Source organism: Salvelinus sp. IW2-2015, linkage group LG37 (assembly GCF_002910315.2).
Source record: "Salvelinus sp. IW2-2015 linkage group LG37, ASM291031v2, whole genome shotgun sequence".
Taxonomy (NCBI): Eukaryota; Metazoa; Chordata; class Actinopteri; order Salmoniformes; family Salmonidae; genus Salvelinus; species Salvelinus sp. IW2-2015.
In genome coordinates this window covers 5,659,375-5,682,411 of record NC_036876.1, presented here as the reverse complement: position 1 = coordinate 5,682,411, position 23,037 = coordinate 5,659,375, and the positions used below count along the sequence as shown (strand labels likewise).

Genomic DNA, 23,037 nt, shown 5'->3' with positions numbered 1-23,037 from the left:
CCTTYTTCATTGATTTCAAAGCATGTCTGAATGAAAACTTGCACTTTTTGTACTTTGTCTATTTTCTTTTTAATAACCACTCCTGATGTTACTGAAAATGTGTCCCATGGTTCAAAGCAACTGAAGGGACTCACTGCAACAACGAACAAACTATTGAGTMATTTTAATGTGTCAAACAAATTATGGACTACAAAATGTATGGACTGTCAATATCATCCCGTCAACTATTAACATACATTGAATTCTAAGGATACAGTATAGCTGTAACTGAAAGCTTTGAATGTCACTGACACTACAGTGCCTTCAGAAATTATTCATAGCCCYTGACTTTCTCCACATGTTGTTGTGTTACAGCCTGAATTTMAAATGGATTACACTGAGATGTTTTTATGACTGGACTACACATGTCAAAGTGGARTTATGTTTTCATAAATTAACAAATTAATGAAAAATTAAAAGCTGAAATGTCTTCAGTCAATAAGTATTCAACCACTTTGTTATGGCAAGTCTAAGTTCAGGAGTAAAAATGTGCTTCACAAGTTGCAAGGAATATTATGTGTCCAATAGTGTTTAATATACTTTTTGAATGAGTACCTCATCTCTGTACCCCACACARGAAATKATCTGTAAGGTCCCTCAGTCGAGCAGTGAATTTCAAACACTGATTCAACMACAAAGACCGGGGAGGTTTTCCAATGCCTCGTAGGGAAGGGCACCTATTGATTGATGGGTTGAATACATCTTTTTTTTTTTAGAGCAGACATTGAATTGAGCATGGTGAAGTTATTAATTACACTTTGGGTGAATTGATACACCATCTAGTCACTACAAAGATACAGGCGTGCTTCCTAACTCCGTTGCAGGAGAGGAAGGAAACTGCTCAGGGATTTCACCATGTGGTCAATGGTGACTTTGAAGCAGTTAGAGTTTAATGGCTGTGATAGGAAGCTGAGGATGGATCAACAACATTGTAGGTACTCCACAATACTAACCTAACTGACAGAGAAAAGGAAGCCTGTACAGAATAAAAATATTCTAAAACATGCATCCTGTTTGTAACAAGGCACTTAAGAAATGTGGCAAAGCAATTCCCTCTTTGTCCTGAATATAAAAGTCTAATGTTTGGGGAAAATTGCAATACAGTACACATTACTGAGTACCACTTGCCATATTTTCAAGCATAGTGGTGGCTGCATCATGTTATGGGTATGCWTGTAATCGTTAAGGACTGGTGAGTTTATCAGGATGAAAAAGAAACAATGGAGCTAAGCACAGGCAAAATCCTAGAAGAACCTGGTTCAGTCTGCTTTCCACCGGACACTGGGAGATTAATTCACCTTTCAKCAGGACAATAATCTAGAATACAAGGCCAAATCTACACTGAAGTTGCTTACCAAGAYGTTTTGACTTAAATATACTTAAATCTATGGCAAGAGCTGCAAATGGTTGTCTAGCAATGACCAACAATCAATTTAACAGAGCTTGAATAATACAATCCAGGTGTGGCAAGCTCTTAGAGACTTACCCAGAAAGACTCACAGCTGTAATCGCTGTCAATGGTGTTTCTACAAAGTATTGACTCAGACATGTGAATATGTATGTAAATRAGATATTTCTGTTTAATTTTCAAAAAATGTACTTTCACTTGGTGGGAGAGGTGGTGAGACTTTAATCMATTTTGAATTCCGKCTGTAACAACAAAATGTGGAATAAGTCAAGGGGTCTGAATACTTYCTGAAGGCACTGTACGTCATTTTAATGTGATAACCTTGTGTTAAATTAAATGCCTGGGATGGGTTATTTTCTTGGGTTATTTTCTATGGGGTTTTCTCCTGGTTTTAGTTGCTATGGATAGTTTTTACATTGCCAAACAGAATCAACTGAAATGTTCAAAAACTGTATTAAAATATGTCAACAAACCCTGTTTTTATGTGGATGGTGTGATCTTATTTTGAAGAAAGTTTAAAAATTGTTTGTACATTACTGATAGCGAACCATCTCTAGCTCTTGTTTGAGTTGTCTTTTCATTGTTGTGCAAATATGAGAATCCTCTTCCAGCAATCTGTGGCAGGTGGTGGGTCTGTCTAGTTCCATGAAAATGAATGTTTGTGTACTTTAATTATTTGTTTGACACACCTACAATTTAGTTTCCTACTACCCTGTAATCACAACCAATAACTAGATGTTAACTTTACAAGTAAAGTTGTGGGGCTTGGTAAGGCTATTTTAAAAGTAGTTTGTGGTAGCGGAAGAAGTTTAAAAAGTGTTACTTTAATGATATTATTCGAAAGTGATCATTTCAAATGCCAAACCCTAGCCAGTAGTAGTGGTCAGTAGTTGTGTGGTTGTGGTAAGTAGGTATGTGTGTAGTTCAGTAGTTGTGGTCAGTAGGTAAGTAGGTGTGTGCGTCCATAGTTGTGGTTAGCGGAAGAAGTTTAAAAAGTGTTACTTTAATGATATTATTCGAAAGTGATCATTTCAAATGCCAAACCCTAGCCAGTAGTAGTGGTCAGTAGTTGTGTGGTTGTGGTAAGTAGGTATGTGTGTAGTTCAGTAGTTGTGGTCAGTAGGTAAGTAGGTGTGTGCGTCCATAGTTGTGGTTTAGTAGTTGTGGTCAGGGGTCTGTAGTTGTGGTTGTGGTCAGTAGTTGATTGGTTGTGGTCAGTAGTTGTGTGGTCAGTAGTTTTGTTAAGTAGGTGTGTGGTTCAGAAGTTGTGGTCAGTCGTTCTGTGGTTGTGGTCTAGCTGTGGTCATTAGTTGAGTGGGTTARTAGTTGTGGTAAGTAGGTGTGTGGTTGTGGTCAGATGTGTCCTTATTTTCAGTGGTTATGGTCTGTAGTTGTGGTCAATAGCAGCTGTGTGGTTGTGGTCAGTATTCATGTGGTTGTGGTCTCGTTGTGGTCAGGGTCAGTAGTTTTGTTAAGCAGGTGTGTGGTTCAGTAGTAGTGGACAGTAGTTGTGGTTCAGTAGTTCTGTGGTTGTGGTCTGGAGTTGTGGTCTCATGTGTGGTTGTGGTGAGTAGGTGTGTGGTTGTGGTCAGTAGTTTTGGTAAGTTGTGTTTCAGTAGTTGTGTGATTGTGGCCAGTAGTTGTTTTCAGTAGCTATGGTCTGTAGTTGCATGCTTGTGGTCAGTATTTGTTTTGTGATCATTAGTTGTGGCCAGTAGTTGTGTGGTGTTGTGGTTAGTAATTGTGGTAGTAGTGTGGTTCAGTAGTTGTGTGGTTAGTAGTTGTAGTCTTGGTCAGAGGTGTCAGTAGTTATGGTCTCTAGTTGTGCTGTTCAGGTCAGTAATTGGTTGTGGTCAGTAGTTATGTCTCTAGTTGTTGTTGTGGTCAGTAGATGTGTGCTTGTAGTTATGGGCAGTTGTGGTCTGTCGTTCTCGTGCTGTGGTCAGTAGTTGTTTGTTGGCTGCAATAATGTGGTTGTGGTCAGTTGTGTGGTAGTAATTGTGTCCGTAGTTGTGTGGTTGTGGTCAGTAATTTTTGGTAATAGGTATGTGGTTCAGTAGTTGTGGTCAGTAGCAGTTGTGTGGGTGTGGTCTCATTGTGTGATTTGTAATTGTGATCAGTAGTTGTGTGGTTCAGTAGTTGTGGTTGTGGTCAGTAGTTTTGTTAAGTAGGGTGTGTGTTCAGTAGTTGTATGGTTATGGTCAGTAGTTGTGGTCAGTAGCAGCTGTGTGGTTGTGGTCAGTAGTTGTGTGGTTGGTGTGGTCAGTCGTTTTAGTAAGTAGGTGTGTGTTCAGTAGTTGTATGGTTGTGGTCAGTTTGTGGTCAGTAGTTGTTGTGGTTGTGGTCTCATTGTGTAGTTGTGTGGTTCAGTAGTTGTGGTCAGTAGGTGTGTTAAATAGGTGTGGTTCGGTATTGTTGTATGTTATGGTTAGTAGTTTGTGGTTAGTTGTGGTCAGTAGCAGCTGTTTGGTTAGTGGTATTAGGCTATTGTGTACGTTGTTTGTCTGTAGTTCTGGTGTTGTGGTCTGTAGTTCTGGTATTGTGGTCAGTCGTTGTGTGGTTGTGGTCAGTAGTTGTGTGGTTAGTAATTGTGGTCAGTAACAGCTGTGTGGTTGTGGTCAGTAGTCATGTGGTTGTCGTCTGGAGTTGCCGTCAGGAGTTGTGGTCTCATTATGTGGTTGTGGTCAGTAGTTGAGTGGTAAGTAGTTGGTTGGTTGTGATCAGTTGTGGTAAGTCGTTTTGTGGTTGTGGTCAGAAGTTTTGTTAAGCAGGTGTGTGGCTCAGTAGTAGTGGTTGTGGTCAGGAGTTGGTTGGATGTGGTCAGTAGTCATGTGGCTGTGGTCTGGAGTTGTGGTCTCTGTGTGGTTGTGGTCAGTAGTTGTGTAGTAAGTAGATGTTTGATTGTGGTCAGTTTTGTTGTTGTGGTCAGTAATTTTGTTAAGCAGGTGTGTGGTTCAATAGTTGTGGTTGTGGTCAGTAGTCATGTGGTTGTGGTCTGGAGTTGTGATCTCATTGTGTGGTTCACTAGATGTCTGCTTGTGGTCAGTAGTTGTGTGGTTTAGTGGTTGTGTGGTTTAGTAGTCATAAGGTTGTGTTCTGGAATTGTGGTCTCATTGTGTGTATTTTTGTGGTTGTGGTCAGTAATTGTGGTGATGAGTGGTGTTCAGTAGTTATAGTCTGTAGTTGTGTTGTTGTGGTCAGTAGTTGTGTGGTGCAATAGTTGTGTTGTAAATAGTTGTGTGGTTGTGGTCAGTAGTTGTGTGCACTTTTAGGGAAAAAAGGTTCTGGAAAGAATCAAAAAGGGTAATCTGCTTGCTTCATATATGGCACCCCTTAATTCTATATAGCACCAATTTTGGTTCAGTGAAGAAGAATCAAATGGGTTCTGATCAAAGAACCCTACAACMATTTTTGGTTCTATCCAGAACCTTTTTTTCTAAGATTCTGGTGGTGGTCAGTCTAAACTACAGTTGTTGCGTGTGAAAACTGAACGAAATGCGATGAGAAGTTATCAGGTGAAATATAAAGTGAGTGAACAGAGACAGCTTCGCTCTATCCAATCAGCGCAACAGGATCAACGTACAGCCCGCCCTTCTCTTTACAGACAGGCAAACTAGCCAGTTGAGTTATTTAGAGCGCGGAGCACAATCCTGTGGAGGACGAAGCTAGTGAGCATGACAAATATTCTCTATCATTCCAGGTAGTTCAGACCTGARAATTATTCAAAATATTAGTGCTAGCTGTTTGGTCCGAAACAGATTCTGAATCATGGGAATTTATTATAAAGACATTGTCTCCTCCCGAGGCACGTGTTGCTAAAGCCAGTGTGATAAACATGCTAACAAACGTTTGTGCTTTGAAACTAAATAAATGCTGCACTCTGACCCACAATTTATTTAATASATTCATGATAATGTTAGACAAAGCAAGGAGAGTGAACGTCAAAAATGTGATTTAGTTGTATTGGAATTTACTGCTGTTGGTAAGTAATGAATCTGCTAGCTTCTGACATGAATAATTGCATCTATAATGAAAGCAGTTTATGTTAATAAAACAGCTCAATCTATTAATTTGAAGAAACTATTCCTAATCCGTTTTCAGATTTTAAAAGCAGTGAAGTAGAGGAAGATTTCCTACTCTCTAACTTTTTGTCTATATTGTTGGCAAAGTATTCAAAGTAGCAGATTTGTGTCAAAAGTTGTTGTTGCATTTAAAGTGAATGGAATGTTGAAGTGAAGATGTCACAATGGGGAGATAGTTGAAAAAAGTCCCACTCTAGTGAATGAAGATAGATAAAAAGTTGAATATTTTAAAAAGTATAAAAGATATCAAAAGTTGAATATGAGCAACTCAACCCAGACCAGTCTACACATTTGAAGTTTGAATGGCATTTGTAGCTTAAACGGTGTAAGAGGAGTTGCGCTAAAGAATAAGAAAAATGTTGAAGATGTAAACGTGGGGGCATTTGCTTCGCAAACCCCACAAGGGCAAAAATTGATACGACAAATACACATTACCAGAAAATAATGGCAAACTTTTGCAATCATGCATCATCATGTAACTCTCGTACTGGGGCCTTCTGAGTAGCATAAGTGGTCTAAGGCCCTGCATCACAGTGCTAGCTRTGCCACTAGAGATCCTGGTTTGAGTTCAGGCTCTGTCGCAGCTGGCYGCGACCGGGAGACCCCTGGGGCGGCACACAATTGGCCCAGCGTCATCAGGGTTAGGGGAGGGATTGGCTGGCAGAGGTGTTCTTGTCCCATCGCACTCTAGCGACTCCTGTGGCGGGCCGGGCGCAATGCACGCTGACACAGCCGCCAGGTGTACCATCCGAAACACATTGGTGCGGCTGGCTTCCGGGTTAAGCRGGCATTGTGTCAAGAAGCAGTGTGGCTTGGCTGGATTGTGTTTCGGAGGACGCGCGGCTCTCGGCCTTCGCATCTCCTGAGTCCGTACGGGAGTTGCAGTGATGAGACAAGACTGTAACTACCAATTGGATACCACGAAAAAGGAGTAATTAAAAKAAATACAAATAATAATCCCTCGTACTGAACATCTTTTCCTAGTAACACGTGCACTTTAACTGATGGCCTGAACTGGTGTGACCTGGAAAGACGTGTCCCGAAACGAGTGAGATGAAAGACGTTTGTCAACGGCCTATGCTGCTAATAGGAGACAAGRGTTTAATCAAATCAAACTTTATTTTCCACATGCACYGAATACAACAAGTGTAGACTTTACTGTGAAATGCTTACAAGCCCTTAACCAACAGTGCAGTTCAAGAATAAGAAAATATTTACCAAGTAKGCTAAAATAAAAAGTAAYACAATAAGAATACTGAGGCTATATACAGGGGGCACCGGTACTGAGTCAGTGTGCAGGGGTACAGGCTAGTTGAGGTGTTTAAGTCAAGTAAGTCATGAACTTTAGCTAGTCCTGCTCTGGACCATCTGTAACTGCTGCACTACCAGTATATAAGGACAGTCTGCATCATTCTTCATTAACAGATCAGACAGGTTTAGATACTGAAATGTATTGGAAAACATTTATCCATATTCCATACAATTAAACAGCGGTTCCATACAAACACATATACTGTACAGCCTGGCTCAGTCCATGCCTCTCCTTGAATAAACATCTGTTGTACTCAGTATATTAACTTAACACACACACACTGTAATGTCACTGGGAGTGCCTGGTTAGATCTCACACACACCATGGCTGCCTGCTAAACCAAATACACTGGCACCAGAGATKAGCTGCATCTGGAATTCTCCTTTGATTGAATTGTCAATTTCAAGTCTGTACTGTAACGTCTTCTAGGCTGCTGAGACATAGACCTGGCTAGCCAGGATGTTAGCTAGTCTCCTCCAGCTTTGGGCGAGCTGATCTTGTTCCTCAGTGGCTGGACCCGAACCCCTGTGTGCCGACCAGGCTGTCTGATTCCACCTCGATAGAGACCACGTGGTGGCCGGGAATCATGGCTAACCCCAGCACTCTGGGCTCACCCTGGGAGAAGGAGTCTGATACAGATGCAARTAAGACACACACAAAATACATTTTAAAAATGAACATGTACACAGTAYACAGTCTATTAACGGCAATGTTACACTGTTACAAAGCAGAATATGGACATCGTGTTCACGCCGGTCCCAGAGAGCTATAAGGTTTTTACAGCAAATAAACTAAGCAATACATTTGCTAGCTGAATCGGGTTTGTTAGTGCTGGGTTTGGACAAAACCCTGCACCCACTGCTCTGCAGGAACAGGGGTGAGTAGCAGTGAACTTACTAGAGTATGTGGGCTGAGCCTAAWAAGTACTGTAGTTACCTGAGGATTTGAGGAACTCCTGAGCGGACCCCAGGATGACGTTGCAGTCTCTGTCCGTGCACAGGAACAGTCCCACCAGTGTCCGTCCGTCTGTCATTCTGATTCTCATGTTTTTGTTCAGCAGGCTCTCCAGCTTCTGACGTGCTCTGGAGGAGTAAGATGACAGTTCGCCCCGCCCCTAGAAATAGGGAGAAATTACATGATCGGCCTATACTTGTAACGGAAGCATAATGGTGATACTGGGTGCATCTCAACCATCTAAAGTAGCTTGCTCTCTTTGTAGCCTATACTTGTTAAACTTCCCCTTGGCAAGGTTGACAAGGAGACACGACTTTCGAACACTTTATTTTCCTAGCTCTGGTCCATGTGCATACATTGGATGTGCAAGCAGATCGTAGTGACGTATGCRCTTGGACCAGAGCTAGTTTGACGGTAAACAAAATGCTCAACATGTGTTTATTTGTATTTTGAAGAGACGACAGCTTGTACATACAGAGAAAAGTTTATCGGCACTATAGCAACATCTTTACTTTGGTAACGAAAGTATATTGAAGCCAGTCACTAGACAAAATCTGAGAAATCCTCTATGAAGGAAATGGAACGATGCCAGGGTGTTGAAGCAGGCGTATTTACCTGTACATATGAATAGCGACTGTTCAGGCTAGATTAGAGCTAACGTCGTTGAAAAAGCTACTTTAGACTATTGAAATAATGCTAGCTAGCTACGTTAACGTTAGCCCTTGATCATGACTCTCAGTTCCATTACATATAAGGCATCTTCTGTATGGGGGAGTTTTGTTAAGAGCCCCAACACTCCGTCTGAACATTAACACGCATAGCTTGCGGTACGGTTTTGGAAGCATAAGGACTTTATCTTTCATATCAGCAACAAAAGAATACATTGATACACACCTTTTATAGGGTTCCCACACGGCCATACATCCATGTTACAGCAGGTGTTTACGGAAGACAGAAGGACCACCAGTGTTAATGAGCTATATAGCATGTTCTGAACACCTGTGTTTAATGGAAGAAGGCTGCCAGAAACGTATTGYCACTGAAAAATACTGTTGCCTGCTACTTTGATAAAGCCGGTTAAAACAGTGTACAGCGGGATGTTGGTGGCACTTTAATTGGGGAGGACAGGCTCGTGGTAAARGCTGGAGCRGTATTAGTGGAATAGTATCAACTAYATCAAACACAGTTTTCATGTGTTTGATGCCATTCCATTTGCTCCGTTACGGACATTATTATGAKCCGTCCTCCCCTCAGCAACCTCCTGTGGTGTACAGTAATAGTACATTTTGCGTTTGTGAAATTATTTTGATGTGATATGAAAGTAAAGGGCTTTATGTTTCTAGAACCGTATCGCAAATGAGAATCGATTTACGYTAAGATTAAGTATTTGGCTGTCAGAGCAAGTCTATCTTTGGAAAAAAAACACAAGGTCCTTAAGGAGTAATGTTAACGGTATGCTCCTTAAGAGTACATMTTGGGCTACTTTAGCTTAGCTAGCTAGTGGATCCAACTTGCCCACGAAATGTATGGATCAGCTATGCACGCTCTCCTTTCAGTTTGGCAAAGTGAATATTATGTATTAGAAGCACGTCAAATACGACAATATTAAATATATATCACCCCTACATGAGTTGATGGACCATTTTCTTCMATCATTGTTGCCATTCCACCCTTTCTTGATCGTATTTTTCTTGAGAAATTATTTCACTGTTKTACAGCCGGAAATTCGTTAGGGGATACGATGCATTGTGGGTATTGTAGTATGCAATGTAGGTAGGTAAAACTTTGCACCTATGGTTTTGGAGCATTTAATGGATCATTCAGTTTGATCCTATTAAATTACAAAGTATTGTAATGCTTAATTCTATAATAAAATTTGTCAAATGTGTGTCATGATTTATTGACTGTGCAACCACTCTTGTGAGATGCCGCAAAGCTGATTTCAGTGTCGTGCTCTCTTTACCAGACGCTTCCGTGGTTCCCACAGTAACGGAGCTCCAGCTGTTCGTGTGTACACTTGTTGATACAATAGCGTGTGAGCTTGCACATAAACAAGATACGTTACTTTTTATATCTCTGACATATGCTCAGTTGTTACATTTTACATKACCTTTTATAGCTCTACATAAATTGGGTAAATTTGCGGAAGTAATACAAATGCGGCCAACAAAGTATTTCACCCCAACAGAGGTGTCCCTTCATAACACCCTTGGCGACCTGTGGGTGTCATACCTGGGCAAGGTGTACGACTTGACACCATTGGTGAATGAATTTAAAGGTAAGTTGTCGAATACAAATAGGCTGTTAGGTTACAACAGTTTAATAAACAACACACTCTTTTTCAGGGGATGTACTTCTGAAGCCTATCATTGAGTGTGCAGGAAAGGACATCAGTCACTGGTTTGACCCAAAGACAAAAGATGTGAGTGAAAAAATAATCAGACGTCTATCAAGAATGTAGCATATTTGTCTTTCTTTTTCATTATATTGATGATGAGTAGGCTAATTCCCCATTTGTATGTTCAGATTCKGACCCACATTGACCCACTATCTGGGTGTGTGAAATACTACACCCCTAGGGGGCGCTTTGTGCACGTGCCGCCTCCCTGCCCTCGTACTGACTGGACCAATGACTTTGGGCGACCCTGGTGGAGAGATACGCAATATGAGGTGGGACTACTTTCTGTCAAGACCAGGTGGATCCGCATCATCAACACCCTCACATCCCAGGAGCAGGGTCTGGAGGTAAGTTATCCTTATTCTGATCAGGKAGAATGTCATGCATAGATCATAAGAGGCTGCATGTGTACATGTTATACTAATCTCACATAGCAAGACACCATCCCCTGGCAAGCGGGCTAGTGCCATAGATCAATGCTGCATGCATGTATTATACATATGCTATAGATATGCACACATCATTCTGCACACATACATGTCACCTTCATGCACAATTTATACATAACCATCATGCATACTATTGTAGCTGTTCAAGCCTTATCCTGCCACCTCCCCCTCAACCGCCTTATCAGCAAAGCATTTTCAGCATATCACAGTAGCAGTCTATTAGGAGTGTAWCCATTCAGCTGGCACTGTTTCACACACACTGCGTAATATCACTGACTGGAACACAGGTGCTGTGTCTCCCTTACTCTGTGTGTCACTGGCTGAATAAAATATGGGTTACCACACTGCACTCTAGGGAGCCCTGGCCTGTATGTGACTAGCTTCCAAAGGGACCAAAGGGACACTGGGAGGGGGAGTGAGTAGCACAGTAGTGCAGTGTGTCACTGTCAAGCCCTGGAGGGTTTGTGAGCAAGTCCTGGCTTGGTTCGCTCATTCCCCCCGCAGCCTACACAAACAAACACACAACACAACACACTCGCACCCACAGCAGAGCACGCCTCTCCTCTCCAGCTCCTCTCCACTCCAGCGCGGTGGGAGAGCAGGCTTTCCCGCCAACCTGCCCCAGCTGGCACTAGTAGTCTTCTACTGGGCCAGAAGCTTAGTGTGGGTGCTCCATGCTCCACACAGTCAGACACATGCACTGCATAAACAAATTATTTTCTTATTTTTTTTGTTGGTTCCTGGAAGCCAAGCTAGAGTGGTTTAACCGCAAGACATGCCCATAGACCACAGAATGAGTTTCAGGGGAAAAAACWATGGAAAATATATATATATATWTTTTTACTATTAAAATACAATGGCTGATGACAATGACTGATCATACCTATAGGTTCTAGATCTGAAACAGCTGCAACAGATTTCAGCTGCAGTCAATATATCCCCTGGGAAGTCAGGAACTACTGTACATGGAAAAGTAAAAGAAGAAAAAAACTGSAACTTCTCCCTCCTCTCTCTCTTTCCCCAGGTGTGTTCCGAGGAGACCTTGAATGAGATTCTCCAGCGGTACCTCCACTACAACTCTCACGCCGCCAGCTACACTTGGAAGCACAACTGTGTCAACCTGGACATGAGTAAAACGCTGGAGGAGAACGGCATCCCCGACGAGGACGAGGACTTCTACAACACACGCATGGACAGCGACCTCTTCTCCCAGTCCATCTGCCTATACTTCAACGACGACCTCACTGAACTTTGACCCTATATGTAAGGATGTTAGAAAATGGTGGTGAGCAATACGAGCAGACAATCTATTAAAATGTTGACTCACAAAATAAATGTTCTGTATGTGTTATTTGTTAGCGTTATATTATTGTTGTAGCAATTTTATTATAGCCAATTTAACCCAAAAAGGATGTGAACTGGTAACCTGTTCCTTTCCTTGTCATTCTATCCCAGTGTCATCCTTTTGTCATTCCTTCAAAGCTTCTTGCATCTTTACAGTAGGCCTACATAAATTCATGCCAACATTTGACATAAAATAGCATGGTAACCATGGTAATTGTTTATGTGATATTCAACAGTACCTTTGTGGCTCTGCTGGGTTAAGATTTCCAGTTGTACAGAATGTGCAGGAAACCAAATCTACTATAACAGTAGCAATATCAGGTTTAGTCAGTCTGATATATAATATCAAATCCAATTTTATTGGTCACATACACATGGTTAGCAGATGTTATTGCGAGTTTAGCKAAATGTTATCCATAGTTCTATTAATCAGTGACCTGTCATTGTTATCAATATCTAGGCTATTTATCATTATTCACAATTATACACACATTTTTTACTCTAAAATGTGCATACTGTATGTATGTCTGACCATAGACTCCTTTGTAAAARCTGAGCTGTCTGAAGGGAGACCAACCATTGTTTGACTACTAGAGGTTCCCATGGCCTTACTGCCACCCATATCAAAGGGACTCTAGTGAAAGTGTGCAAGATGATTTTAAAATGTATCCTCTTTCATTGTAATGCTTTCAGAATGTTGAAAAAAATATATTCGATTTCTATTATTATTATCAAATAATCTCCAGTTGAAAAAAATGCCAGTTTGCACATTGCATAGATTTTTCTCCCTACCACAAGTGGTTAATTTTTAAGCAATCCAATCTGCTGTAAATCTGGGCATGGCTGCGGCAGATTTTCCCAACCCCCCCACTCTCAAGCTCCCTCCCCGACTCTCTCTCACACGTATCATTTTATACCACGGTGGGGGCCTTTAAGAATATTAAGGTGGCCATATTTGATAGATTTGTATCGCGTTTTTCAGTGCAGATAGGGAGTTTTGTTGCGTGTGATCTTGAGACAGTTAGCTGGCATGGCTGATCATTGGTGGGGGGGGACAGTAACACTACAAGCAGTCAAACACCCCCTTTCTTGTTTCTTGTAACAATGTACATGTTTTTTGAGGAGGGAGGGGTGCGCGGAGAGAGGCAGAGAGAGAGAGAGAAAAGAAGAGGGGGGGGGGCGTTCTGCAATAATATAGTCAGCCATTTTTTATGTAAGGGGATTTTTCTTATTGGGGGGGTTGTTAAAAAATAAATATAAGAGCGGCCATCTTTGTTTCCCTGCCTTGTAGTGTAAAATATTCCAAAACGGCCCCCACTTTTTTCTGGTGTCGATTTGAATATTAAATAAATATCATAATTCCGGAGGGTTTCTGATTTCGAGGACGGAGCCGATGACAGGAATATAATGTCCTCTCCTCTCCGGTCCTGTGAGGAAGACCAGGGCATGTTGGTTAATTCCGAGGGAGTGGATTTTGATGAAGAAGACGAGGACGACGGAGATCTAGACGAGAACGCAAGCGACATAAACTCGCCGGCGGCGCCTCGAGAAACTGCAACACTAGCCGCGCCAGGTAGGCTATATTAGCTACAGTCGAAAGAGACACTGGCGAAAGACTCGGGAGCGCGCACACAAAATAGAAACAACATACGCCACATTTTTTTTTAAAGTACGCCAGGACACCCTGTGCCGCTCATCTCAATAGTTATCTGTTGCTGCAATATAATTAGTTGCGCGCCCGTTGCTCCAAAGGATAGCGCAGCTTTGAAATAGAAAGAGTTGAAGATTCCAACTTGTAAACAATTCCACAAAGTTGATCCTCCTCAACGTTGCTTTTCATCCTGACAATGCTGCCATATTCATAGATGTAAATAATATCTCAATGTTAATAGGTCGATGTGAAGTGTACAGCTCACGACATCACTGGTAGAAAACATGGACTCCTCAGCAATAAGCTTTCTGATTGTGATCTTTAGAACAGTGCTGTGATGTCTGTTCCCGAGGCGTGAGCGTTAAAACCGGATGATAGAGTAAGTGCTGGCATGACAGTGTAAATAAACTTGCCTCCTACCCCATGACGGTCTCCACTGTCATACTGACAGGGACGGTTTATGATAGGACACTGACACTACTCCCAAGTTCYGAATAGAACCGTTATGTGTAGCCTACAGGGCTATTGTTCCCACTCTCTTTTCGATGTCATAGCATACTAACACATGTAACACGTAGGCCTATAATACACAAAGCCTAGCAACTATTACCGTGAAGCCTAATTAAAGAAAGGACTTGCCCACAACAATTGCATGTGAAAAATACGATCAACAGAAATCTTATTTTACTCCAAAGAAGTTTCTTTTTGAGGGATTACAGATTTGGCCTACCTGGGTCCACACCATAGAACATGTTTACATTATTTTACAGTTCGTTTTAATTAATACAATTACATTCATTTGCATGTATTCAATAGTGACATCAGATATTGCAGATCAGGATTTTGGGATATTCAACAAGGGACATTTTAGCATCTCGAGACAAGAGTGCGCTTCCCGCAGCGGCTCTAACCCCCCAGCGACCTGCGTTGGYGGTTGTTGCTGTTGTGGTCGGGACCCAGGTGTTGGAATTAATTGCGGGGAAGTAGGGTAGGGAGTCGTTTCAGTTCATCCGATAGAGACAGACTGGCTTGCGGCCTCAGAATCACCGGGCCCCGCGTGATGCTAATGCCGCCCCTGGCTGCAGTCTGCAGCAGAAATATGCGGAGACCTTGTCTGGGAGCGCGCTGCGTGTTGTAGCCCTACCAACAAAGACATGCCATTAAATCGAACTAATTTCTACCAAGTGCAATGGCGGCCGCAAGCGATAGTTTTTGGTGATGTTTTTTCCCCTTCTCTTCATCCCCCTGACAAAGCACAGGCTTCACTCTCTCTCACTCTCCAATAGGGTGCTGTCTCACTKTTTGCCAGGGGTAAAACTTGAATACAGGGATGAACGGTTCATTATCACTTACTGACCCTCAAAACGTGGGATGTCGTGTCTTCGAAATAAATCTATTACATGTTTGATTTTTTTTCTTTTCCCAATTCATTATTGCGGAAAAATATATTGCCATGGACATAACGTTTTAGAAGCCCTTAAGCACTGTGTAACATGTAGCCTACATAAGGCCGTACTTTCATATGTCTCAGCCTCACATTTTCAATGCCACCATGAACAACATTATTGTGTGTTGTGAGGCGTTCATTAACAGATAAGCCAGATATGGATTTGGTTTTCACTGAACTGATACCAAGCAACTGTCATTTCCACTTATCAGTCAAACTCAMTGACTGGAACTAATTCAGCATGTCACAATTCAGTCAATCTCGAAGGTTGTGTTAAGACACTATACTCTCCCATATTACACATTTGGTGTCAACGCACACATGACAGTGTGTTGGTGAGAGGCTTTTGTTGTGCTTAATTGTGTTCAGAAGAGATTAGATTGACAATTCAAAGCCTTCAAAGATGATTATATTCAATATGATTTAGTCACATGTCTCTCTTTCTCTCTTCCATCCCCCTCTCTTCTCTTCAATYCCCAGTAGAGGAAGAAAGGGAAGCRTCAGACAGGGCCAGTCTAGGGAGGAAGAAACGAGGGCCCAAGAAGAAGGAGACAAAGAAGAAGGAGAAAGAGAAAGAAGGAAAACCGGTTAAAGCCAAAAAACGGAAAAAGATTGTAAGCTTATCGATCATTACTGTCCATCAACCGCCACACATTCTGATGACACGTCATTCTATTTCATTTGCTTAATTGAAGTCATAGTTTTTTTTCTATCTGTGACATTACATATTGATTTAGCATCCCCACYCTCTCTTCTGTTCTTTCTCTCTTCCTCACTTTCCCTCTCTCCCCTTCTTTTCTCCTCTCCCCCTCTCAGGAAAGTGATGTAGAGAGAGACTCGGAGCGAGAGAGAGATTATGGTGAGAACTCCGACAGCGCAGCGAGTGACTTCTCTGGCGAGAAAAAGAAGAAGAAGAAACACAAGGAAAAGAAGGAGAAGAAAACCAAGAAGAAGAAAAAAGATGATGGGGACAGCACGCACGAGGAGACAACAAAGGTAAGAAGAACACAACAAGAAAGTGCTATTGTTGCAGTTGTTGTTGTTTTGCTTCATTTTTTACACATTCTGATGGCTCAAGTCTTCAAGCTCTCTGACTGGTTGTTTCTCTCCTGCAGCCAATAGAACAGAAGACGTCGGCCCAGCTGGCTATGGACTGGGGTCTGGAGGATGTGGATCATACATTCACTGAAGATGATTACCGCACACTCACCAACTACAAAGCCTTCAGCCAGTCCATGAGGTATAGTTGGCCTGCTATAGTGATTGACTGTCAGCGAGATGACTCAAGGAGTTATTGTTTATTTCAGTTGTCTAGTTCACTACCAACCGTGGAACAATTCCCTCCTTTCACAATCCCTCAGAAACAACAATTTCTAGTTCAAATGTATTTTCAWGTTCAAGATTATTTTCCACACTGTTCAAAATCAATTGTCATTACTGTTCTGTACATCAAACACTCAGCTCTTCTTCCTCACCTTCCTCTTCGTCTTCCCAGGCCCATGATCGCCAAGAAGAACCCTAAGATCCCCATGTCTAAGATGATGACCATCCTGGGGGTTAAGTGGAGGGAGTTCAGCTCCAACAACCCCTTCAAGGGCTCCGGTGCTGCAGCCGTGGCAGCTGCAGCCGCCGCCGCCGCCATCGCYGTCGCCGAGCAGGTCTCCGCGGCAACCCCATCCCCGGAGCCGCCTCCACCCCGGAAGCAGCCCCAACCCCCACGGCCGCCCCCCCAGCCGCCACCCCCGCTCCGCAAGGCCAAGACCAAAGAGGGCAAAGGTCAGAGGATGAGAGAGAATGGTGGAGTGGTGGAGTGTGTCATGTATAGCAAGGACTGATTGAATTGAAATGGAATTGGTCCCAAATTGTAGTCTGGACCCTCAGACATGTTGTAGCCCTGATCTGGCACACCTGATGCAATTCGTCAAGGGTTTGGGTGATAGTCGACTAATTCAATCTGGTGTGCCAGTTTAGGGCTAGAACAAATATGTGAAACGTCTGAGGACCCCAAGGAGAGGTTTGGGAAATCCCACGCTAGAGCACTAGTAGAAATCTTGACTTCMTTCTGTCCCTGTTTCTCAGGCCCTGGGTATAAGAAGAGTCGCAGTAAGAGTCCTCGTGTTCTGGCTGAGAGGAAGAAGGCGGTGGCAGCAGCAGTAGCGGCTTCAGTAGCTAAAGCCAAGAAGATGTCCCCCATACGCATAAAACTGGGGGCCTTAGGCAACAAGAGGAAGAAGAGCAGCTCTGTAAGTACTATAATGCTGTGAATTTGGATCTATAGATGTGCGGTGTAGGCCAATGTATGTGGGAGCATGCTGGTGTATGAGAGTCGACCGATCGGTGTTTCTCTCTCTCTCTCTCTCTCTCTCTCTCTCTCTCTCTCTCTCTCTCTCTCTCTCTCTCTCTCTCTCTCTCTCTCAATTCAATTCAATTCAATTCCTTTCAGTTCAGTTCAATTTAAACGGTTTTATTGGCATGGGAAACATGTGTTTACATTGCCAAGGCAAGTGAAATAAATAATAAACAAAAGTGAAACAAACAATAAAAAATGTACAGTAAACGTTACACTCACAAAAGTTCCAAAAGAATAAAGACATTTCATATTTCATATTATGTGCAAATAGTTAAAGTACAAAAGGGAAAATAAATAAACATAAATATGGGTTGTATTTACAATGGTGTTTGTTTTTCACTGGTTGCCATTTTCTTGTGGCAACAGGTCACAGATCTTGCTGCTGTGATGACACACTGTGGTATTTCACCCAATAGATATGGGAGTTTATCAAAATTGAGTTTGTTTTCAAATTCTTTGTTGGTCTGTGTAATCTGAGGGAAATATGTGTCTCTAATATGGTCACACATTTGGCAGGAGGTTAGGAAGTGCAGCTCAGTTTCCATCTCATTTTGTGGGCAGTGTGCACATAGTCTGTTTTCTCTTGAGAGCCAGGTCTACCTATGGCGGCCTTTCTCAATAGCAAGGCTTTGCTCACTGAGTGTGTACATAGTCAAAGCTTTCCTTTTATTTTGGGTCAGTCACAGTGGTCAGGTATTCTGCCACTGTGTACTCTCTGTTTAGGGACAAATAGCATTCTAGGTTGCTCTGTTTTTGTTGGTTAATTCTTTACAATGTGTCAAGTAATTATCCTTTTGTTTTCTCATGATTTGGTTGGGTCTAATTTTGTTGCTSTCCTGGGGATCTGCAGGGTCTGTTTTTGTTTGTGAACAGAGCCCCATGACCAGCTTTGCTTAGGGGACTCTTCTCCAGGTTCATCTCTCTGTAGGAGATGGTTTTGTTATGGAAAGTTAGAGAATCGCTTCCTATTAGGTTGTTGTAGATGGCTCTTTTCTGGATTTTGATAATTAGAAGGTATGGGTCTAATTCTGCTCTGCATGCATTATTTGGTGTTTTACGTTGTACACAGAGGATATTTTGGGAGAATTCTCTCTCTCTCTCTCTCTCTCTCTCTCTCTCTATATATATATAGAGAGAGAGAGAATTCTCTCTCTCTCTATATATATATACAGTTGAAGTCGGAAGTTTACATATACTTAGGTTGGAGTCATTAAAACTCGTTTTTCACCCACTCCACAAATTTCTTGTTAACAAACTATAGTTTTGGCAAGTCGGTTAGGACACCTACTGTGTGCATGACACAAGTAATTTTTCCAACAATTGTTTACAGTCAGATTATTTCACTTATAATTCACTGTATCACAAATCCAGTGGGACAGAAGTTTACTGTGCCTTTAAACAGCTTGGAATATTCCAGAAAATTATGTAATGTCTTTTGAAGCTTCTGATAGGCTAATTGACATAATTTGAGTCAGTTGGAGGTGTACCTGTGGATGTATTTCAAGGCCTACCTTCAAACTCAGTGCCTCTTTGCTTGACATCATGGGAAAATCAAGAGAAATCAGCCAAGACCTCAGAAAAAAAATTGTAGACCTCCACAAGCCTGGTTCATCCTTCGGAGCAATTTCCAAACGCCTGAAGGTACCACGTTCATCTGTACAAACAATAGTACGCAGTTATAACCATGGGACCACACAGCCGTCATACGCGTCAGGAAGGAGAGTTCTGTCTCTAGAGAGGAACGTACTTTGGTGGAAAAGTGCAAATCAATCCCAGAAACAGCAAAGAACTTGTGAAGATGCTGGAGGAAACAGTACACAATATCTATACAGTAAACGAGTCCTATATCGACATAACCTGAAAGGCCGCTCAGCAAGGAAGAAGCCACTGCTCCAAAACCGCCATAAAAATGCCAGACTATGGTTTGCAAACTGCCAATGGGGACAAAGACTGTACTTTTTGGAGAAATGTCCTCTGGTCTGATGAACAAAAATAGAACTGTTTGGCCATAATGAACATCGTTATGTTTGGAGGAAAAAGGGTGAGCCTTGCAAGCCGAAGACACCATCCCAACCGTGATGCACAGGGATGGCAGCATCATGTAGTGGGGGTGCTTTGCTGCAGGGGGACTGGTGCACTTCACAATATAGGTGGCATCATGAGGATGAACACTATGTGGATATATTGAAGCAACGTCTCAAGTCATCAGTCAGGAAGTTAAAGCTTGGTCACAATGGGTCTTCCAAATGGACAATGACCCCAAGCATACTTCCAAAGTTGTGGCAAAATGGCTTAAGGACAACAAAGTCAAGATTTTAGAGTGGCCATCACAAAGCCTTGACCTCAATCCCATAGAAAATTTGTGGGCAGAAGTGAAAAAGCGTGTGCGAGCAAGAGGCCTGCAAACCTGATTCAGTTACACAGCTCTGTCAGGAGGAATGGGCCAAAATTCACCAACTTATTGTGGGAAGCTTGTGGAAGGCTACCTGAAACGTTTGACCAAGTTAAACAATTTAAAGGCAATGCTACCAAATACTAATTGAGTGTATGTAAATTCTGACCCACTGGGAATGTGATGAAAGAATAAAAGCTGAAAATAAATCATTCTCTCTACTATTATTCTGACATTTCACATTCTTAAAATAAAGTGGTGATCCTAACTGACAAGACAGGGATTTTTTTACTTGGATTAAATGTCAGGAATTGTGAAAGTGAGTTTAAATGTTTTGGGCTAAGGTATGTTAAACATCCGACTTCAACCTTATATTTATAATAAACTCAGTAAAATAGGAACGTCCTCTCACTGTAAATGCTTTTATTTTCAGCAAACTTAACGTGTAAATATTTGTATGAACATAACAGATTTAACAACTGAGACATAAACTGAACAAGTTCCACGACATGTGACTAACAGAAATTGAATAATGTCTCCCTGAACAAAGGGGGGGTCAAAATCAAAAGTAACTGTCAAGTATATGTGTGTGGCCACCAGCTGATTAAGTACTGCAGTGATCTCCTCCTCATGGACTGCACCAGATTTGCCAGTTCTTGCTGTGAAATGTTACCCACTATTCACACAGGCAACTGCAATTTCGCAGGGCATTTCTGGGGGAATGGGCATAGCCTCACCCTCCGATCCAACAGGTTCCAGACGTGCTCAATTGGATTGAGATCTCGGGCTCTTCGCTGGCCACGCCAGAACACTGACATTCCTGTCTTGCAGGAAATCAGCACAGACGAGCAGTATGGCTGGTGGCATTGTCATGCTGGAGGGTCATGTGGATGACTGCAGGAAGGTGTACACACATGAGGGAGGAGGATGTCTTCCTGTAACGCACAGCCGTTGAGATTTCCTGTAATGACGCCAAGCTCAGTGCGATGAGCTGTGACACACCGTTCCAGACCATGAGGACCCTCCACCTCCAAATCGATCCTGCTCCAGAGTACAGTCTCGGTTAACGCTTCATTCTTCGACGGTAAACACGAATCCGACCATGACCCTGGCGAGACAAAACCGCAACTCGTCAGTGAGAGCACTTTTTTCCAGTCCTGTCTTGTCCAGCGACGATGTCTGGTGAGGACTGCCTTACAACAGGCCTACAAGCCTCAGTCCAGCCTCTCTCAGCCTATTGCGGACAGTCTGAGCACTGATGGAGGGATTGTGCGTTCCTGGTGTAACTCGGGCAGTTGTTGTTGCCATCCTGTACCTGTCCCGAGGTGTGATGTTCAGATGTTACCGCGATTCTGTGAGGTGTTGTTACTCGTGGTTGCCACTGCGAGGACGATCAGCTGTCCGTCTGTCTCCTGTAGCACTGTCTTAGGCGTCTCAAGTACGGACATTGCAATTTACTTGCCCTGGCCACATCTGCAGTCCTCATGCCTCTTTGCAGCATGCCTAAGACTGAACCCACTCTTTTAAGGATAACCTAGGATAGGATAAAGTAATCCTTCTCACCCCCCCCTTAAAAGATTTAGATGCTATTGTACAGTGGCTGTTCCACTGGGATGTCCTAAGGTGAATGCACAATTTGTGGTAACGTCCTCTGGATAGAGCGTCTGCTAAAATGATTAAATGTAAATGTAAGATGTATAATGTTCATGAGATGAGTAGGGGCCTGGGCATTTTGTTTTGGGTGTTTTTTCAAGAGTCAGTAGAAAGGCTCTTTAGTGTATAAGTTTTTCATAACTGTTGACCTTAATTGCTACGTCTGGTAGCTGTTTAGTGTCTTAACGACCGTTTCACAGGTGCATGTTGATGAATTGTTTATGGTTCAAGCATGGGAAACAGTGTTTAAACCCTTTACAATGAATATCTGTGAAGTTATTTGGATTTTTACAAATTATCTTTGAAAAACAGCRTCCTGAAAAAGGGACGTTTCTTTTTTTGCTGAGTTCATGTATATATCTAACTCCATCCCTTCCTCTCAGAGTGGTGATGATGTTGATGAGGAGGACTCGCTGCAGGAGGACTCCAGTGTCCACAGCTCCTCGGTCCGCTCCGACAGCTCCTCCCGGGTCAAGAAGAACAAGAGAGGACGTCCGGCCAAGAAGAATAGGAAAAGTAAACAAAATGTACCATAAAAAAATGTTATAAACTCTGAATCTGTCTGACTTATGCTCAGCATGTGATGTCTCTCTGTCTTTTCTCCTTCTCCCTCTCTCCCACCCCCTCTCTTATCCCCCTTCCCTTTTCCCTCCTCATTTTTCCCTCCCCAATTTCTCTCTCTCGCAGTGCTGGATGAGGGTGAGGTGGAGGGGGATGGTTATGAGACAGACCACCAGGACTACTGTGAGGTGTGCCAGCAGGGAGGGGAGATCATTCTGTGTGACACCTGTCCTAGGGCCTACCACCTGGTCTGTCTGGAGCCTGAGCTGGAGAAGGCCCCCGAGGGCAAGTGGAGTTGCCCCCACTGTGTGAGTACCATACCTTAATCCTCAAAGTTGGTGTTAATAATCCTCAAGTCTGTCTATTTGACTGATTGTTTATGTCAGCATTACAGACAGAGCTGCGTGKAATGCTACTGTTAGTGTGTACTCTATTCACAGTGAGCTTTCAGAAAGTATTCAGACCCCTTGACTTTTTACACATTTTGTTACGTTACAGCCTTATTCTAAAATGGATTAAATTGTTTTTTYCCCCCTCCTCAATCTACACACAATAGCCCATAATGACAAAGAAAAACAGTTTTTTAGACATTTTTGCTATAAAAATTATTTTAAAAACCCGTAAATATCACATTTACAGTTGAAGTCGGAAGTTTACATACACCTTAGCCAAAGACATTTAAACTCAGTTTTTCGCAATTCCTGACATTTAATCCAAGTAAAAAATCCCTGTTTTAGGTCAGTTAGGATCACCACTTTATTTTAAGAACGTGAAATTTCAGAATAATAGTAGAGAGAATGATTTATTTCAGCTTTTATTTCTTTCATCACATTCACAGTGGGTCAGAAGTTTACATACACAATTAGTATTTGGTAGCATTGCCTTTAAATTGTTTAGAACCAGACTTGTGGAGGTTTCCAATTTCTTTTCTGAGGTCTTGGCTGATTTCTTTTGATTTTCCCATGATGTCAAGCCAAGAGGCACTGCGTTTGAAGTA

At 42.4% G+C, this 23,037-nt stretch overlaps 3 protein-coding genes across 3 annotated transcripts in view; 2 read left to right on the top strand and 1 right to left on the bottom strand.

Annotated features, from left to right (window-relative positions):
• Positions 1-6,629: 6,629 nt before the first annotated feature.
• LOC111960418 (N-alpha-acetyltransferase 38, NatC auxiliary subunit) lies at positions 6,630-9,535 on the bottom strand. Its single transcript, XM_023982410.2, has 3 exons — positions 9,422-9,535; positions 7,778-7,955; positions 6,630-7,470 (listed from the first exon to the last, which is right to left on the bottom strand). The coding sequence occupies exons 1-3, from the start codon at positions 9,458-9,460 to the stop codon at positions 7,346-7,348; spliced, it is 342 nt and encodes a 113-aa protein (XP_023838178.1). The 5' UTR covers positions 9,461-9,535; the 3' UTR covers positions 6,630-7,345.
• Positions 9,536-9,761: 226 nt separating this feature from the next.
• cyb5d1 (cytochrome b5 domain containing 1) lies at positions 9,762-11,971 on the top strand. The gene is made up of 4 exons (XM_023982409.2): positions 9,762-10,073; positions 10,141-10,217; positions 10,322-10,540; positions 11,667-11,971. The coding sequence occupies exons 1-4, from the start codon at positions 9,953-9,955 to the stop codon at positions 11,895-11,897; spliced, it is 648 nt and encodes a 215-aa protein (XP_023838177.1). The 5' UTR covers positions 9,762-9,952; the 3' UTR covers positions 11,898-11,971.
• Positions 11,972-12,886: 915 nt separating this feature from the next.
• The window catches only part of LOC111960170 (chromodomain-helicase-DNA-binding protein 3-like), a 56,016-nt gene continuing 45,865 nt past the window's right edge, over positions 12,887-23,037 (top strand). Inside the window, 8 exon segments of the mRNA XM_070437814.1 lie at positions 12,887-13,559; positions 15,568-15,698; positions 15,901-16,080; positions 16,200-16,324; positions 16,580-16,860; positions 17,164-17,327; positions 21,863-21,995; positions 22,167-22,348. Coding sequence (XP_070293915.1) covers positions 13,394-13,559; positions 15,568-15,698; positions 15,901-16,080; positions 16,200-16,324; positions 16,580-16,860; positions 17,164-17,327; positions 21,863-21,995; positions 22,167-22,348 — 1,362 coding nt within the window. The 5' untranslated portion in view covers positions 12,887-13,393.